Source organism: Geotrypetes seraphini, chromosome 4 (assembly GCF_902459505.1).
Source record: "Geotrypetes seraphini chromosome 4, aGeoSer1.1, whole genome shotgun sequence".
NCBI classification, from domain to species: domain Eukaryota; kingdom Metazoa; phylum Chordata; class Amphibia; order Gymnophiona; family Dermophiidae; genus Geotrypetes; species Geotrypetes seraphini.
The window spans coordinates 307,998,524-308,018,895 of NC_047087.1; the positions used below are offsets into that span (position 1 = coordinate 307,998,524).

The 20,372-nt window shown below is 42.2% G+C and overlaps 1 protein-coding gene across 1 annotated transcript in view; it reads left to right on the forward strand.

Moving 5' to 3' along the window:
* The first annotated feature begins 5,725 nt into the window (after positions 1-5,725).
* Positions 5,726-20,372, forward strand: part of TECTB (tectorin beta) — a 59,868-nt gene continuing 45,221 nt past the window's right edge. Inside the window, exons 1-2 of the mRNA XM_033940339.1 lie at positions 5,726-5,859; positions 16,188-16,302. Coding sequence (XP_033796230.1) covers positions 16,224-16,302 — 79 coding nt within the window. The 5' untranslated portion in view covers positions 5,726-5,859; positions 16,188-16,223. The remainder of the gene's footprint in view (positions 5,860-16,187; positions 16,303-20,372) is intronic.

The window sequence follows — 20,372 nt, forward strand, 5'->3', positions numbered from 1 at the left end:
AAAGAAAAGTAAGATATAAAGGTATAAAGAAAAGGATGGGGTTAAAAACAAGTAAGTCCAATAGAAGTGGACTTGTAAAAGATAAAAAGTTTTGTTTGTTTTTTTAAAATAAAAATCCTTAAAAGGACATTTCCACTTGAAAGGCATCTTTAAAAAGGAATGTCTTAAGGAAAGATTTACATTTCTCAAGATTAGTTACCTCTCTAAGAGCATTTGGTGCTGGGTTCCAGAGGGTCGAGGCAACTACTGAAAATGCCAGGAAGTTCTGTTTCTCACAACGAGTGGTGGGCGCTTGGAATTCTCTTCCTGAGGGTGCTGTGGCGGAGACTACTCTTCGGGGGTTCAAGCACAAGTTGGATATACACCTTCTTGCAAATCATATTGAGGGATACGGTAATTTCAGGTTTTCATAATAGAGAACCTAAATGGGCCGCCGCGTGAGCGGATCGCCGGACCTGATGGACCTCAGTCTGATCCGGTAAAGGCATTTCTTATGTTCTTATGGTTCAAGGCTGGGATTACTAATAAATTTTGCTCCGAGGAACGAACTGTCTACTGTTGACACATAAAAAGTCTCCTGTGCTACTAAGGCAGCATTTTTCCTCTCAAAAGACAGCAAGAAAATTCTTCTCTCTTAAGACATTAACGTTATTAACCTCCTTTAGATCAAACGCTGGTTATTTCGCAAGTCTTAGATTTCAAAAGGAAGGAATTCTATTAAACATGGCTTTCCTTTCTTCTTGGCCTTTGCAACTAAATAAGCACAAACCAGTAAGGCAAGACCAGGCCACTGAATGGTTCTGGTACATTATGGGCTCTTTTCACTAAGCTGCGATAGCGTTTTTAGCGTGCACTAAACCTGCGCTACACCGCTAGAACTAACGCCAGCTCAATGCTGGCATTAGCGTCTATTGCATGTGGCAATTCAGCTGGTATTAGTTCTAGCTGCGTAGCGCAGGTTAGTCCTAGCCGCAGGTTCAGCGTGTGCGGCAATTCAGGGGGTGCTAAAAACGCTATCACAGCTTAGTAAAAGGAGCCCTATGTCTTTGTAACTAGCGGATCCTTCAACATAGGGTTACCAGATTGTCTCAAAGGAAAATCCAGACCCATGGCCACGCCCCCAGGCCCGCCCAGTTCTGCCTGTGTCATGCCCCCTTCTGCCCCCCCCCCCACATTCCGCCCACAAACAGCATCCGCGCATGCGCGGACACAACGCAATGGCGTCACGCGCTGCGTCTGCACTTGCACGGATGCCTCTCTCAGTCGTGATTCTGAGGGAAGCTTTTCAAGGTGACGGGTCATAAGCGCGCCAGACAAACGGGCGCCGACAAATTGGAGCGGACAATTGAGCGCAAGACATCAGCGCGCCGCACAAAAACCTTAAAGGGCTCCGACAGGGGTGTGTGTGTGGAACCCCCCCCCCCACTTTACTGAATACTGTTCATGCTGCCATGTTGGGGGGGTGTGGGGGGTGTAACCCCCCACATTATACAGAAAACTTCACTTTTCCCCTAAAAAATAGCGAAAAAGTTAAGTTTCCTCTATAATGGAGGGATTACAAACCCCCAACCCCCCCCTCCCAACGGCAGCGCGAACAGTATTTAGTAAAGTGGGGGGGTTACACCCCCATCAGAGCCCTTTAAAATAAGGTTTTTGTGCGGCGCGCTGATGTTTTGCGCTCAATTGTCTGCTCCAATTTGTCGGTGCCCATTTGTCCGACGCGCTTATGACTGAACCGCTTTTCAAAACCCGTCCGGACCCCCAGATATGTCCTCGAAAAGAAGGGGAAATCCGGACGTCTGGTAACCCTTGGTTCATATCCCGCTGTTGTTCCTTACATAGGTAGCGGAATGTGTTTTGGTTTGGGGCCCCTAAAGGCTCCACCCTAGCCCCAGCAGGATCCTGCAGCATGGCCTCTCTCTCCAGCTCCTGACTCCACCCACCCACCTCCTCCTGGCCCCTGTAAGTTTAATGGCCCTCTTTTACTAAGGTGCGCTAACCGATTAGCGTGCGAAAAACACGAGCATGTTACCGTTTAGCTTGCGCTAATTCAATTAGCGCACCTTAGTAAAAGAGGGGGTTAAGTCTTCGGACAGCCTCTGCACCCACACAGCCAGGAGCTTATTTTTTTAGTGAGAATTATATGGTGTTAAGCGCTGTTCCCAGCTCTTGTGCATTTTGATACGAGCCCGGAGCATTTCTTTTAGATGTTTCAGTACTTCAGCGCCATCTAGTGGATTGACACATTTGCCCCTTATTCTCCTCTCAAAGTTTTTTTGCTGGGCGTTTATTCCTATTCACTATTTATTATCACGGAGACCGAATGATGTACGGGGCAGGATTTATTGAGGTTTTTTTTAAACCTGGTGCTGGTCACCTATAAATCTGCCGGGGCCATAAAGGTTATATAGCAAATTCAAAGTGCTTAACTTAGGCCCGTACTGAGGTATCTCTTATTAATCAATTTTTATTTAAATTATGGCCAGCAGATGCTTTTATGAGAGGTCAATATATAATTGTTTTTTCAGTACTTCAGCACCATCTACTGGATTGACACATTCACCCCTGAAGAAGGCTTTTCATTTGAAGCCGAAACACGAATCGTGTTGGGTCCAGCAGCAAAGGACACAGACTTTGTATTTATACATGGGATGTGTTTTAATGTATAATTGTATTTAATAAACCTCATTGTTTCTAAGACCGATGTGTACAGTCCCCTCCCCACTTGCTTTCTTGTTCTGGTCTGTTTGACGTGGGGTTGTTATCCTTTTTCTTGTTGATTGTATCTGCTGTCATGAATATTCAGACATCCACTTTTATTTCCTGTACTATGGTCCTAATAACGCATTTTTTTACCTTCTTAGACATTTCATAGCTCTAAGCACATTCGTATATCACAGCTACGCATTGCTTTTATGTTAAGTTCTCTATACTGGTCTCATTCCGTTTTGGTTGTGTATAGTTTTGGTTTTCAAATTCATATTGAGTTTTGCATATTTTCATAACTGTCTCTTTTCATTGTTAGCTCAGACAAGGGTTGGCTCAGTTGACCCGTTTAGTAACTTTGAGTTTACGCCCAGCAGTGTCTACGGTGAGCTGTCAAAGCTCAAGGTTAACAAAGCTGCACCCCAGGGTGCTTAGGGAGCTGAGTGATGTCTTGGCGGAGCCACTGTCCGCGCTCTTCAACCTCTCCCTTAGTACAGGCAGCGTCCCGTTGGACTGGAGGACGGCTAACGTCATTCCACTCCACAAGAAAGGCTCAAAGATGGAGACAGCAAACTACAGACTAGTGAGTCTAACATCGATAGTGAGCAAACTAATGGAAACTCTAATCAAACACCAATTGGATAAGATCCTGGATGAGGAGAATCTACGGGATCCCCGACAACATGGATTTACTAAGGGGAGATCATGCCAATCCAACCTGGTCAGCTTCTTTGATTGGGTGACGGGGAAGCTGGATATTGGGGAGTCCCTGGACATCGTGTACCTGGACTTTAGCAAAGCATTCGATAGCGTACCACACCGCAGGTTGCTGAGCAAGATGAGTTCTATAGGATTAGGTGACACATTGACGAAATGGGTTGGGAACTGGCTTGGAGGTAGGCTTCAAAGGGTGGTGGTGAATGGCACTCCCTCCGAAATGACGGAGGTGATCAGTGGAGTGCCACAGGGCTCAGTCTTGGGCCCAATCCTATTCAACATCTTTATAAGGGACTTGGCAGAAGGGCTTCGAGGTAAAATAACATTATTTGCCGATGACGCCAAACTAAGTAATGTAGTGGGCAAATGCACAACAGACGAAGATTCAATGCCCGACAACATGATGCACGACCTAATCCTACTGGAGCGCTGGTCTAGGACATGGCAACTCAACTTCAATGCCAAAAAATGCAAAGTTATGCACCTGGGCAGCCAAAATCCATGCAAGTCTTATACCCTTAATGGCGAGATCCTAGCAAAAACGGTAGCAGAACGAGACTTGGGGGTAATCGTCAGTGAGGACATGAAGTCTGCCAATCAAATGGAGCAGGCTTCGTCCAAGGCAAGACAAATCATGGGTTGCATACGAAGGGGTTTCGTCAGCCGTAAGGCGGAAGTCATTATGCCATTGTATAGATCCATGGTGAGGCCCCACCTGGAATACTGTGTGCAATTCTGGAGGCCGCATTATCGCAAGGATGTGCTGAGACTGGAGTCGGTGCAGAGAATGGCCACCTGGATGGTCTCGGGACTCAAGGATCTTCCATACAAAGAACGGCTTGACAAATTACAGCTATACTCGCTCGAGGAGCGCAGAGAGAGGGGGGACATGATCAAGACGTTCAAGTATCTTACGGGCCGCATCGAGGCGAATGAAGATATCTTCTTTTTCAAGGGTCCCATGACAACAAGAGGGCATCCGTGGAAAATCAGGGGCGGGAAACTACGAGGTGACACCAGGAAATTCTTTTTCACTGAAAGGGTGGTTGATTGCTGGAATAGTCTTCCACTACAGGTGTTTGAGGCCAGCAGCGTGCCTGATTTTAAGGCCAAATGGGATCGGCACATGGGATCTATTCACAGGGCAAAGGTAGGGGAGGGACATTAGGGTGGGCAGACTAGATGGGCCGTGGCCCTTATCTGCCGTCTATTTCTATGTTTCTATGCTTCAGTGAGTGCCTCTACTTATATAGTAGTATCTCGTTATAAATATAACCTCAGCTACCATGACCCCATTATTCCAGCGCTCTATGCAGCTCACTGGTTACCAGTCAAAAAGCGATGCATCTTCAAAGCCCTGGTCATGACTCACAAGAGATTCTACCAAAACAACCCAGCCTACATAGCATCCAAGCTACGCCTATACACCCCTAACCGCCCCCTCCGCTCCAAAGCAGAACAAAGACTCGGCATTTCCGCAGGGAGATCCCTCCGAACGAGTACGGCGTACAAAAGATCCTACAGCCAATTCCTACCTCAGGTATGGAACCGACTACCCACACAGATCAGGTCGGTAGACTCACTAATGACCTTCCGCAGAGCCGTAAAGACCTTCCTCTTCCGCCAATCGGGCCATTAAAAACTGCCTCCTCAATAGACTTCTCCTCGAACTCTTCCCTATGACCAGTCTGGTCTCTAGAATAAGCTCCGTTATTGTCTACTGTAACCTATTTGTTGTCACGACTAGTCTGTCTTCAAACGATTGTGAATGTCTACTTGTAACCCGTTCTGAGCTTCTGGGAGAATGGGATAGAAATCAAAATAAATAAATAAATAACCTAATATTTAAGGCATGACTTTTTATTGTAATTTTTTGATATATCTGCTCCTTAGTTCACTATCTGCCTCCTTTACAAAGCCGCGCTAGCGTTTTTAGCACCGGCCGCCATGGCAACAGCTCCGACACTCGTAGAATTCCTAAGAGCATCTGAGCTCTTACTGCGGCGGCCAGCGCTAAAAACTCTAGCGCGGCTTTGTAAAGGAGGGGGGTGTATTTACATTTGATCACTGTTTTTATTGCTTTTAGTTTTGTTTTATAATATTTACTTTTGTATATATTTTATTTATGAATCATTGGGGAGGGGTTAGCCATTATTTCACTGCATCTTTTACATTCATACACTGTTCGATATTTTGATTTTATTGATGTTAGAAATGTTTTTGTTTGGTCTTATTGATCTATGCTTTGTGTTTCACAGGTTTGAAAGGACGAAGGCGTAGCAGCCAAAACACGACCGTGTGAAGAGTTTGATGTGATTGGCAGGTTACAATCTGAAGGACTAAGAGACGAATGCTATTGATGTTCTACACCAGTGGTCTCAAACTCGCGGACTGGGGGCCACATGCGGCCTGCCAGGTACCCTTTTGAGGCCCTCGGTATGTTTATAAAAATCACAAAAGTAAAATAAAACAGTTTCTTGATCATATTTCTCTTTAGTTATAAATGACAGTATTATTATTAAGATTTAGCCAAAAGGAAAGATTTATAAACTATAACGAGTTTTACCTCATGCAAAGTTGTCATTTCTTTAATAATAATAATAACTTTATTCTTGTATACCGCCATACCCAGGGAGTTCTAGGCAGTTCACAGCAATTTATCAAAGTTATAAACATATCAGAGATTACAAATAGTGCACGAACAATAATGAACAATTGACATAGAATGATGTCGTTGAGGTTAGCTGGAGAAGGGAAGTAAAGGTTGAGGGTAGTGGGAAGGGATATTACAGTAAGAAGGAGAGAGAGGGGATTTCAGTGCATTGTAGAGGGGGGGGAGTAGTGGGGGGACAGGGTTTTGGGGGTTGTGTCTTTGGAAAAGGTGAGTTTTGAGTAGCTTTCTGAAGTCGAGGTAGGTGGGGGCCTCGAGCACCATTTTTTCTGAGGCCCTCCAAGTACCTACAAATGCAAAACATGGCCCTGCAAAGGGTTGGAGTTGGAGACCACTGGCTAAACTGTAACCATGACATCCTGTTTGCCTTTGGGAAGCAGAGCTGAGATTGTGATGTCATAATGCCTCATTCCACCAATAAGAGCCAGCCTCATCAGTGATGTCACAATGGCTTGATTGTCCTGTTCTCCCCTCTGCCCTCCAACCCAGCCAGCAGATTAACTGTTCCCCTTAACTCAGTGGTCTCAAACTCACGGCCCGCCAGGTCCTATTTTGAGGCCCTCGGTATGTTTATCATAATCGCAAAAGTAAAATAAAACAGTTTCTTTGGCTATAAATGACAATATTATTATTAAGACTTAGCCAAAAGGAAAGATTTATAAACTATAAAGAGTTTTACCTCATGCAAAGTTGTCATTTCTTTAATAAGACATTAACTATTTTTTTCTGAGGCCCTCCAAGTACCTACAAATCCCAAAATGTGGCCCTGCAAAGGATTGGAGTTGGAGACCACTGGCTAAACTGTAACCATGACATCCTGTTTGCCTTTGGGAAGCAGAGCTGAGATTGTGATGTCATAATGCCTCATTCCACCAATACAGTGATGTCACAATGGCTTGATTGTCCTGTTCTCTCCTCTGCCCTCCATCCCAGCCAGCAGATTAACTGTTCCCCTTAACTCAGTGGTCTCAAACTCACGGCCCGCCAGGTCCTATTTTGAGGCCCTCGGTATGTTTATCATAATCACAAAAGTAAAATAAAACCGTTTCTTCATCATATGTCTCTTTAGCTATAAATGACAATTTTTTTTTTTTTGACTGGTATTCTTGAAACCACTCAGGAGGAAGTTCAAGATCAAGGAACCATGATTGGACTCATTGGTGTTTGAGCAGGACTTAAACATGATAATGAAGACCTATTTTTGGTTTTCCCAAAACTTGTTTCTGGGAGAAAAATTTGGATTTTCCCTGATGTTACTAAGGGCTCCTTTTATCAAGCCGCGCTAGCGGTTTAACGCGCATAACAGCGCATGCTAAACCACAGGCGGTAATTTTAGGCCAGTGGGGGGTTAACGTGTGATGAAATGTCACGCGCGTTAACCCCGCTAGCGCAGCTTGATAAAAGGAGCCCTAAATCTACTCAAGAGCGGAGGAAATTATTCTTAAGTATGAGAAAAAAAATATAACAAAAATGGGAGCGATTTTCTTATTATGTTATCCCTGTAAATGTGTGAGAAAATATGCAGGAAACAAATACGTATGTTTCGTACCGGAAGAACTTCATAGTTTTCTGGACTCTCAAAAATTGATTAAACTAAATAAATAAGAGCTGCTAGATAAGATTATACCAGGATTAATCATGTTAAACCTTTTACCTAAAAAGTTGATTACACTGTTATGAGATCTCCTTATCTATATTATTATCTTCTCCTCAAGAAGTGATTTTAGTGGTCTAAGGAAGAGTATATAATTAATTACTGGGAAATATTGCATAATTTTTCTTTCTTTTTTTTTTTAAAATTATATATTTATTGAGTTTTTCAATATAATCAAGCATAAATTCATAAACATAGTAACATAGTAGATGACGGCAGAAAAAGACCCGAATGGTCCATCCAGTCTGCCCAACCTGATTCAATTTAAAAATTTTTTTTTTTTTTTTCTTCTTAGCTATTTCTGGGCAAGAATCCAAAGCTTTACCCGGTACTGTGCTGGGGTTCCAACTGCTGAAATCTCTGTTAAGATTTACTCCAGCCCATCTACACCCTCCCAACCATTGAAGCCCTCCCCTGCCCATCCTCCTCCAAACGGCCATGCACAGACCGTACAAGTCTGCCCAGTAACTGGCCTAGTTCAATATTTAATATTATTTTCTGATTCTAAATCCTCTGTGTTCATCCCACGCTTCTTTGAACTCAGTCACACGTCCTTTCTTAATATTCTCCTCCCCAATCGCACAAGCACTCCTCCCAGCAAATAACACTCTAGTCATCCCCTCGAACCTTACTTACCAAAAATATCCAGACTCCTAAATATGCATCTCCTAAAGGTATCCATTTAACCTTCTCCTAAATAAGCATCTCCCTTAGGTATCCGTTTAATTGATTCCTTCAAAGTTGCCTATACTATTTTCCCCACTGAGCCTTGTAATCTACTTGATCCCTGTCGAGTTATTCTATCGAGAAATCCAGATTTCTTATACCTGTATTTCTATACCACAGCATGTAATTTACTTGATTGTTGTTATGTTATTCTCTCGGTAATGCCCTGATCTCTTTTAACTGTAATCCACTTAGAACCAACCGCAAGGCACAGGCGGAATAGAAATCACAAATGTAATGTAATTTAAATGTAATATAATGTAATAAACTTGTACAGAGAGGAAATTCAGCAAGAAATTAATACAAAAGAATATCAAATATAAGCATAAATTTCAACTCAAGTCCTCAAAAGGGATCCAAGGTGGATAATAGGCGAATAAAAAGAATTACATTTACAAAAGTAGTAACGAGTTGAATGAGATTAATGCACCCTTTCTTAAACTGAGCACTTTTCTTTCTCCAGACATGAAGTTGAGAGAAAGGTTGTCAGTTGAGATGGCTCAAAGAAAACAAATTTATGTGAACGATAATTAATTACACATTTACATGGATGTCGCAAGTAAAAGGTCGCCCCCTTGCATAATTTTTTTAAAAATTTTCCTTTATGTTTCCACTATGTTTTATTATTCTTTTTTATAATATGCAATTTGTACAATATTATGATTTCTTGTTTATCTATTCCTCTGAATTTCTGTAACAAGAGGATTCTTGTGTCATAAATGCTGAAACTTATAAATACATTTTTTTTAAAAAATTATTATTAAGACTCAGCCAAAAGGAAAGATTTATAAACTATAAAGAGTTTGACCTCATGCAAAATTGTCATTTCTTTAATAAGACATTAACTATTTTTTCTGCGGCCCTCCAAGTACCCACCAGTCCAAAATGTGGCCCTGCAAAGCAGATAAAGACAGGTTCACCCTCTCCAAGGTAGGGAGAACGAGAGGGCACTCTCTAAAGTTGAAAGGGGATAGATTCTGTACAAACGTAAGGAAGTTCTTCTTCAGCCAGAGAGTGGTGGAGAGCTGGAATGCTTTTCCGGAGTCTGTTATAGGGGAAAACACCCTCCAGTGACTCAAGACAAAGTTGGACAAAACACTGAAGAGAATAGACTTAATACCGTGTTTCCCCGATGGTAAGACACTGTCTTATTTTTTTTGGAAGGCCAAAATATGCTCTAGGGCTTATTTTCGGGGGGATGCCTTATTTACCCTTTCATGTCCCCTCTGTATCTCTATCCTTTCTCTCTCTCTTCTGCTCCCTCACCCACGAGTCCTGCATCTGGCCCTCTCCCTTCTATCTGCACCTGGCAACACCCCCCTGCTCCACGGCTCTCTTCAGCAACTTGTCAGCAGCGGTGATCAAGACAAGCTACCGACATCGAGGCCTTCCCTCTACGAGTCCCGCCTTTGTGGAAAAAGGAAGTTGAAACAAGCGGGACTCGCAGAGGGTAGGCCCCGACGTCAGAAGCTTGTGTCGATCGCTGCTGCTGAGTTGCCGAAGAGAGCCGCGGAGCAGGGGATGTGGCCGGAAGCAGGTAGAAGGGAGAGGGAGATAGGAAGGCTGTAGATCTCCGGAGCATGACACCGACCCCGGCCAGGATGATTTCTTTTTCAGGCGTGCATCTTACAAGTCCGGCGTCGCGGCGGGAAATAGCCATGCTGAGCAGTGAGCTCAGCACTACACAGATGAAAGCCTTGCTTGCTGATTGGTCCGGCGGCACGGCCACCAGACCAATCAGCAAGCAAAACTTTCATCTGTGTACGTGCTGAGCTCACTGCTCAGCATGGCTATTTCCTGCCGCGACGCCGGACTTGTAAGTTGCATGCCTGCGTGACACACTACCAGAGCCACGGCAAAGGTGGAAAAGAGCCGCATGCGGCTCTGGAGCCGCGGGTTGCCGACCCCCGCGGTAGACGGAGGGACCACACGGAGTCACCCACCGTACCACCCGATTCGGGTAAGCGCAGGTATCGGTGGGTGGCTTATTTGCGGGGGGGGTGCCTTATTTTACAATTTTTTCTAAAAAGGGGGGGCTGTCTTATTTGATGGCCCTGCCTTATCATCGGGGAAACACGGTAGATAAGGACAGGTTGTTCACCCTCTCCAAGGTAGGGAGAACGAGAGGGCACTCTCTAAAGTTGAAAGGGGATTCCGTACAAACGTAAGGAAGTTCTTCTTCACCCAGAGAGTGGTGGAAAACTGGAACGCTCTTCCGGAGGCTGTCGTAGGGGAAACACCCTCCAGGGACTCAAGACAAAGTTAGACAAGTTCCTGCTAAACCAGAACGTACACAGGTGAGGCTGGATTCATTTAGAGCACTGGTCTGACCCAGCAGCGGCAATTCTTATGTTCTTATGTTAACTGTGTTTTTTTTTTTTACTATGGATTAAAGTTTATGAGAATCATGTATATTCACGAGTCCTACTTTGTCTTGTTTTTTGTTGCTTTCTCCTGTTTTGTCTCCTTAGGTTTTTTGGACGTCTGCATGTCTTGAAAATGAGCCCCTTAACTTGCCGTTTACTTTCATTAACTGCAAAAATACTGCAAAGCCCCTTAACACAGTTGTATGCTAGTAGTTACCGTATAGTAAACTGTGCATTGGCTTTTTCTCTCTTTTCATTAGAATAATTGTAATTTTGTAACTTTTTCCTTACCTTTTCCCTTTCCTTATGTATCTAAGTTTGTCTGTATTGTCAGTTTGTTTTTTATCCCCCTTTTAAAGCTGTACATCATATATTTTTAATGTCACTCGCTTAGTATGTAATAAGCGATTTATCAAATTTAATTAAACTTGAAACTTGTCTAACACATTGTGTAAAAGGGCCCCAAATCTTTCTAATGTGCAGAAATTGATTGGAATTCATGGATTAACGTGTTAAATTGGTTTGCAGTGCCTAAATGATGTTGCTCTGGAAATAGGTGTCTTCGTGCTATGATAAGATTGCTTGAGTTGTACTTCTATGGTGATATGATAGGGATGTTTAGAAACCTACGTGGCATAAATGCGCACGAGTCGAGTCTCTTTCACTTGAAAGGAAGCTCTGGAATGAGAGAGCATAGGATGAAGTCAAGAGCTGATAGGCTCAGGAGCAATCTAAGGAAATACTTTTATACAGAAAGGGTGGTAGATGCGTGGAACAGAGACTGTGTCTGAATTCAAAAGGACCTGAGATAGGCACGTGGGATCTCTTGGAGAGAGGAAGAGATAATGGTTACTGCGGATGGGCAGCTCTATGACCTCACAATGCAGGTGCACAGAGCCTTAGCCTATAGGAAGAGGAGATGCAAATGTTAAGAGCCTTAGCCTATAGGAAGAGGAGATGCAAATGTTAAGAGCCTTAGCCTATAGGAAGAGGGGAGATGTGATAGAGACGTTTAAATACCTATGTAATATAAATGCACATGAGTCGAGTCTCTTTCACTTGAAAGGAAGCTCTGGAATGAGAGAGCATAGGATGAAGTCAAGAGCTGATAGGCTCAGGAGCAATCTAAGGAAATACTTTTATACAGAAAGGGTGGTAGATGCGTGGAACAGAGACTGTGTCTGAATTCAAAAGGACCTGAGATAGGCACGTGGGATCTCTTGGAGAGAGGAAGAGATAATGGTTACTGCGGATGGGCAGCTCTATGACCTCACAATGCAGGTGCATAGAGCCTTAGCCTATAGGAAGAGGAGATGCAAATGTTAAGAGCCTTAGCCAATAGGGAGAGGGGAGATATGATGCATGCGAGTCGAGTCTCTTTCATTTGAAAGGAAACTCTGCAATGAGAGGGCATAGGATGAAGTTAAGAGATGACAGGCTTCGGAATAATCTAAGGAAATACTTTTTTACAGAAAGAGTGGTTGATGCTTGGAACAGTCTCCCGGAAGAGGTGGTGGAGACAGAGACTATGTCTGAATTCAAGAGGGCCTGGGATAGTCACGTGGGATCTCTTAGAGAGAGGAAGAGACAAAGGTTTCTGCGGATGAGCAAGCTGGATGGGCCATTTGGCCATTATCTGCCATCATGCTTGAGTACCTGATTGTAAAAAACCGCTTAGATAACCTTGATAGGCGGTATATAAAATCCTAATAAACTTGAAACTTGAAACTTGATCATGTTTCGATGTTTAACTCACATGCCAAAATTCTTTCAGAACTGTGCAAACATATAAGACAATCCAACTAGGACTCCCGATGAAGGGTTTAATGTTGAAGCAAGGCCTGTGCTGAGTCCCTTTGCCTGTCTCCAAAGAACATATGCTAATTATGCTCCAATCAGTAAAGACCATCTTTTGATGAATTCTTGGTCCACCAGATTAGTAATTCCCATTGTATTTTCCCTGAAATTTTTTGAAACATGTCAACAAACTGAATATCCCTAGTACAAAGCATGAAGAAAAGTTTTATCCTTTTTATATTGAACTTAAAGCCTTCTTTGACGTTCGGAAATCACAGGAATACTGCTGGTTCATAGGCACCTCACTTCATTTTACATAGGATGCTGAGTGGGGACATGATCAAAATATTCAAGATAATGAAGGGAATAGACTTAGTAGATAAAGACAGGTTGTTCACCCTCTCCAAGGTAGGGAGAACGAGAGGGTACTCTCTAAAGTTGAAAGGGGATAGATTCCGTACAAATGTAAGGAAGTTCTTCTTCACCCAGAGAGTGGTAGAAAACTGGAACGCTCTTCCGGAGGCTGTTATAGGGAGAAACACCCTCCAGGGATTCAAGACGAAGTTAGACAAGTTCCTGCTGAACCAGAATGTACGCAGGTAAGGCTAGACTCAGTTAGGGCACTGGTCTTTGACCTATGGGCCACCATGAGAGTGGACTGCTGGGCACGATGGACCACTGGTCTGACCCAGCCTCTTCTCCCTTGAAAAGAGGAGACTGTGAGGGGACATGATTGAAACATTCAAAATACTGAAGGGAATAGACTTAGTAGAGAAAGACAGACTGTTCACCCTCTCCAAGGTAAGGAGAACAAGACGACACTCTCCAAAGTTGAAAGGGGATAGATTCTGTACAAACATAAGGAAGTTCTTCTTCACCCAGAGAATGGTAGAAAACTGGAACGCTCTTCTGGAGGCTGAAATAGGGGAAACACCCTCCAGGGACTCAAGACAAAGTTAGACAAGTTCCTGCTGAACCAGAACGTACGTAGGTAAGGCTAGACTCAGTTAAGGCACTGGTCTTTGACCTAAGGGCCGCTGCGGGAGTGGACTGCTGAGCATGATGGACCACTGATCTGACCCAGCAGCGGCAATTCTTATGTTCTTATGTTCATTGGTATTTACCTGGAGAAGAAACTCCATTTACAGGAGAAGCTATAAACAGCAAAATAGGGTTGGTTTGTTCCTATCAGGGAAAGAAGAACTTCTTTGGAAAAACCCCCAAAAGACTACTAATAGAATATAACAGAGGGAACGGCCATCTGAGCTTCCATTTTTATTCTTTCTGCAAGGTTTGGGGAAACAAGACTCAACGTAACAAAATTTCTTACATACCGCAGCTACCTCGTGGTTCTGTGCAGTTAACATAAATTAAAATACAAGTATACATGGTATAACACAGTTAATTAATCAAAATCTCGTTGGGTTTAAGAAGCTATTGAAGAGGCTTTATTTTGTCATATGAAGTATGGGCATTAAGATAGCTGTTTCGGAGCGCTGGACGTTTATTCGTATTTTTTTTTTTTTTATTATGTATCTTAATGCATTCTGCTTCATTTTTTCAATCAAGTTCCTTATATTCAACTTGATGTATTTGATCTGTTCTATGTATTACTTCTTTCCCTGCTATGCCGGTATTTTCTGCATTATATTGTAAATGCTTTCTGTCTTTATCTGTTTTTAAGTCCATTATTCTAATTTGTATTTTATCTGTATCCCATATATTAGCTCACCTTGTTGTGAACCACCTAGAACTTTTTCTGGATGGCGGTATAGAAGAATAAAATTATTATTATTCTTTGAGATTCTGTATGGAATGTTGCTACTCTCTGGGATTCCGGAATCTTGCTATTCTTTGAGATTCTGTATGGAATGTTGCTACTCTCTGGGATTCTGGAATCTTGCTATTCTTTGAGATTCTGTATGGAATGTTGCTACTCTTTGAGATTCTGTATGGAATGTTGCTACTCTCTGGGATTCTGGAATCTTGCTATTCTTTGAGATTCTGTATGGAATGTTGCTACTCTTTGGGATTCTGGAATCTTGCTATTCTTTGAGATTCTGTATGGAATGTTGCTACTCTTCAGGATTCCGGAATCTTGCTATTCTTTGAGATTCTGAATGGAATGCTGCTACTCTTTGGGATTCTGGAATCTTGCTATTCTTTGAGATTCTGTATGGAATGTTGCTACTCTTTGGGGTTCTAGAATCTTGTTACTCTCTGGGATTCTGGAATCTTGATAGGCTGCTATCTTAATGCATTCTGCTTCATTTTTTCAATCAAGTTCCTTATATTCAACTTGATGTATTTGATCTGTTCTATGTATTACTTCTTTCCCTGCTATGCCGGTATTTTCTGCATTATATTGTAAATGCTTTCTGTCTTTATCTGTTTTTAAGTCCATTATTCTAATTTGTATTTTATCTGTATCCCATATATTAGCTCACCTTGTTGGGAACCACCTAGAACCTTTTCGGGATGGCGGTATAGAAGAATAAAATTATTATTATTCTTTGAGATTCTGTATGGAATGTTGCTACTCTCTGGGATTCCGGAATCTTGCTATTCTTTGAGATTCTGTATGGAATGTTGCTACTCTCTGGGATTCTGGAATCTTGCTATTCTTTGAGATTCTGTATGGAATGTTGCTACTCTTTGGGATTCCGGAATCTTGCTATTCTTTGAGATTCTGTATGGAATGTTGCTACTCTTTGGGGTTCTAGAATCTTGTTACTCTCCGGGATTCCAGAATCTTGCTATTCTTTGAGATTCTGAATGGAATGCTGCTACTCTTTGGGATTCTAGAATCTTGTTACTCTCTGGGATTCTGGAATCTTGATAGGCTGCTATCTTAATGTATTCTGCTTCATTTTTTCAATCAAGTTCCTTATATTCAACTTGATGTATTTGATCTGTTCTATGTATTACTTCTTTCCCTGCTATGCCGGTATTTTCTGCATTATATTGTAAATGCTTTCTGTCTTTATCTGTTTTTAAGTCCATTATTCTAATTTGTATTTTATCTGTATCCCATGTATTAGCTCACCTTGTTGTGAACCGCCTAGAACTTTTTTGGTATGGCGGTATAGAAGAATAAAATTGTTATTATTATTACTTGTGAGCCGCTTTGGCAAATAAAAGAAAACAAAACCAAAGTATTTGCCAAATAGATCAGTCTTCATAAATCATCCAAGCACTGTTCAGCCAAAAAAAAAAACCCCAAAACGGATGCTTGCTGAATAGACACCGGCTTCAATCGCTGGGCTGTTTTTGAGGGCACGCTTTCTCCCGCCTATCAGCCAGTCCTGTAACTGGGGGCAGTGCCAGCAGGTGTAGCATATCCTCAGGAGCAGCTCTGTAATGTATTGGCACTGAACAAAAAGCACTTGCATGCCACTGGAGTGCATCTGAATTAAAGCGGAACCTTTTGCACGTCCATAGACCAACCGAGAAGAGGTTTTCTTAGACTCCAGCAACATTTTCAGCTGTTCTGTTGTTTCTTCCCCCCCCCCTTTCATTCTTCAGAATTTTTCCCCTTTTTATCCCTCAGAATCAGAAGAGCAGTGTATTTGACGCATTGAAAGACATGCTGATTTTTCTCATTCATCTGTTGACCATCTTTGCTGAAGTTTCTGGAGTAGCACCATGCAATCCAAATAAAGCAGGTAAGTGGGCTTCTCCCTCGACCTCCCCCCACCCCACACCTTTGTAATTATAGCAACATGGTTTATGACCCAAAAGGGACGAGGCTCAGTTCTTGCACATTTTGATTACATTGAAAAAAACACCGATCATGTGTGTGCAGACTTTCAAAAACATGCTACCTTTTCGGTTACGTTTTAGTGCGCTCTACTTTCGTATCCTCACAATTTTAGAAAATTTTCAAAACTCGCATGGGTAGAAAATGTACCTGTCACTTTGCCTTTGTATTACTATACATCAGCTCACAAGGGTATAAGGGGAGCTACAGGATGAATGTGCTTTTATCGTTTTCTTTCCTAACCAAAACACCCCTCCGGAAAGACATCTAAAGGTTTCCTATATTATCAGGCTTGGATAAGTTTATTATTGTTTCCAAACCAACAGAATGTCTGGAATCTACACACACAAACACACATGCATACATGGGTTGCAATGAATTCCATAAGCCATACTGTGCATGCTTTCCCTACTCGCTTCACATGGATATAAGAACATAAGAATAGCCTTACTGGGTCAGACCATCAAGCCCAGTAGCCTGTTCTCACGGTGGCCAATCTAGGTCCCTGATACCGGGCCAAAACCCAAGGAGTAGCAATATTCCATGCTACCGATCCAGGGCAAGCAGTGGCTTCCCCCGGTGTCTTTCTCAATAACAGACTATGGACTTTTCCTCCAGGAACTTGTCCAAACCTTTCTTAAAACTAGCTACGCCATCCGCTCTTACCACAACCTCTGGCAATGCGTTCCAGAGCTTAACTATTAGAGAAAAAATATGTCCTCCTATTGGTTGGAAAAGTATTTCCCTGTAACTTCATCGAGGGTCCCCTAGTCTTTGTCATTTTTGACGGAGCAAAAAATCGATCCACTTGTACCCGTTCTACTCCACTCATATCCAAGCAACACTTCATCCTGGGCAGTCCCTGATAAACCTTTCTAGAGGGGAGGGAAATGGCAAGCCTCCCCATGGGCTCTGCAGTCCCTTGGGTCTCTTTCCCAAAAGGAAACACCCAGCACAGCCTTTCTTTGAAAATCCCACTGGTGCACCCGACATGAATACAATATATGTAGTGTAAAGCATGCTCAAAGATTTGTAATCATATAGTATGCACCAAATTTATATATCTATTTTTCAAAGGGAATACACCTCAAGCAATTGATCATCAAAATAGCTGCAAAATTTTCAACTACTTTGTCCACAACCCCTTTGTAAAGTTATATCCATTTTATCGGAATTCTCAGCGGCACCACTTAGAACTCGATATATCTCATTGCTCTAAGCTTTACGTGTCAGATCGTCATCGGATCCGAGTTTTCTCCTACTTAATCTTATTTGTATCTTTGATTTTGACTTTGCTTATGCTTATACTTGCTATTTATTTAAAACTTTTAAGCATATACTTAGCTTAAGTCACGTGGTCTCTGGCTAGGGATTTCAATGCCACAAAGATCTGTAATGCCATTATAGTGTGCACTTTTCCTTCCCTAACCTCACCCTACCCATTTTTCTCTGTGGCTAAAAGCACCCGCTCTGTACCAATAGACAGGTAGGAAGGTGGGGAAAAGCAATAATCCGACCATACTAAGATACACTTGGCCCAGGTGCAACTTGCCCATTGGCTCCTCCTTCTCGCCCCGCCCACTCACTGCTGCCAATGAGATGATATGGTGGGCTCAAAAGCAATTTTGTGCCCTCCCCTTATTTGCACATCTTTTGGAATGACCCTGGCAACAAGCAATAGACTTTGTTATATGGGTAAATATACGCATTTACTGGCAAGGGGGCAATTCTACAAGGCACCTCCATGTGGGCAACATAGTAATGGGGAGTGTGTGGCACCGTGGTTAGAGCTACAACCTTAGCACTCTGAGGTTGTGGGTTCAAACCCAGACAGCTCCTTGGGACCCTGGGCAAGTCACTTAATCCCCCCATTGTCCCAGGTACAATAGATAGATTGTGAGCCTACCAGGACAGATAGGGAACATGCTTGAGTACCTGAATAAATTCATATAAACTATTCTGAGTTCCCTTGGAAAACAGTATAGAAAATTAAATAAATAGTGTGAAAAGTTTCATCTTCTGATAACCAGAGCTGGTATTGTGACATCATAATGCCTCATTCCACCAATGCCTAAGAGCCAACCTCATGAGTGATGTCACAATGGCTTCATTGTCCTATACTTGGCTCACTTTTGCTGCATTTTGATTTCTAGAGTGGTGCAGTAGTTAAAGCTACAACCTCAGCACCCTGGGGTTGTGGGTTCAAACCCACACTGCTCCTTGTGACCCTGGGCAAGTCACTTAACCTCCCCATTGTCTCACGTACATTAGAAGGATTGTGAGCCCACCAGGAAAGATAGGGAAAAATGCTTGAGTACCTGAATAAATTCATATAAACTATTCTGAGTTCCCTTGGAAAACAGTATAGAAAATTAAATAAATAAATAGTGTGAAAAGTTTCATCTTCTGATAACCAGAGCTGGTATTGTGACATCATAATGCCTCATTCCACCAATAAGAGCCAACCTCAAGAGTGATGTCACAATGGCTTCATTGTTCTATACTTGGCTCACTTTTGCTGCATTTTGATTTCTAGAGTGGTGCAGTGGTTAAAGCTACAGCCTCAGCACCCAGAGGTTGTGGGTTCAAACCCACACTGCTCCTGAGACTTTTCACGATTTATTCAGACACTTCAAGCATTTTCCCTATCTGTTCCAGAAGGCTCATAATTTATCTAATGTCCCTGGGGCAATGGGGAGATTAAGTGACTTGCTCAGGGTCATAAAGAACAGTGTGGGTTTGAACCCATAACCTCAGGGTGTTGAGGCTGTAGCTTTAACCATGGCACTGCACGCTATATTCTGTCCTCCCAGAGGAGCTCAGAACTGGTTACAAGTTTGCATACATAAAGGGTATTTATGTAAAGTGATGGCAAACATCGCATGGCAGAACATTGTCAGAAAAAAATATCACTTAATAATCAACAATGATACATATAATATTCTCTTATCTCCCCCCCTCCCCACCCGTATCTATCATATAATCAATACTTATACAACATGTAACAATAAAAATACCCTCCCTCCCACCCCATAATTGAACTTGTAAATTTAAGAGGAACAAGATTTTTCTAATCATTACAATACTTTGTTAACGGCTCCCAAATATCTTGAAATTTATTTTATTTATTTCGATTTCTATCCCATCCTCCCGTGAGCTCAGAATGTGTTACAAAAGCACTTATACAGTAGATTATAAAATTATAGGGACTAGGAGAGCAGACATGTTCACAGTAATGGGACCAAAATGGTGGAAGGCGCTTCCTCGGTATATTAGAATCGAACGCGACATCGTATCTTTTAAAAAAACTTTTAAAAACCTATTTATTTAATGACGCTTTTAACACTTGAAATTTATTTGTTTTAGAGACTCTTCTTAAATTGTGCTTTGGATTTTTACCCCTTACCTTTTGTTTTTTACCTTTTTTACCGAACCCAAGATTGTAACTTTTTAATTCCTTTCCTCCCATCTCAAGTATGTACTTTATGTAATTTTATGGTTAATTTGTTAGTTTCTTTGTTTCTCTTACCTGGATAATGTACATCGCCTAGCAATTTTAATAGGCGATCCATCAAATGTTTAATAAACTTGAAACTTGATTACAGTAGACACAAAACAGGTCATTCAAGGCACATTATAGTTTAATTATATTAGGCATTAAAGGTACATCACAATTATACGGACATTCTGTTATATGGCTATATCAGTCAATTATGTTAAACATTCAAGGTATATTACGGTTATATGGACAAGACAGGAGTAGAGAGGTGTTCATAGCAGTCACAGGGAGTCTTTCTGGTTGATTGTATAGCAGCGTTCATCGCAAGAAGAGAGCTTAGGGGAGCAGCTTGCTGGAGGTAGTTCAGATGAAGAGGAAGGTTTTTACCGCTCTTCGGAAGCTCATCAGTGAGTTCAGTGATCTGATCTGTGCAGGCAGCTGGTTGTATAGGTGTGGGACAAAATAGCTATAGGAGC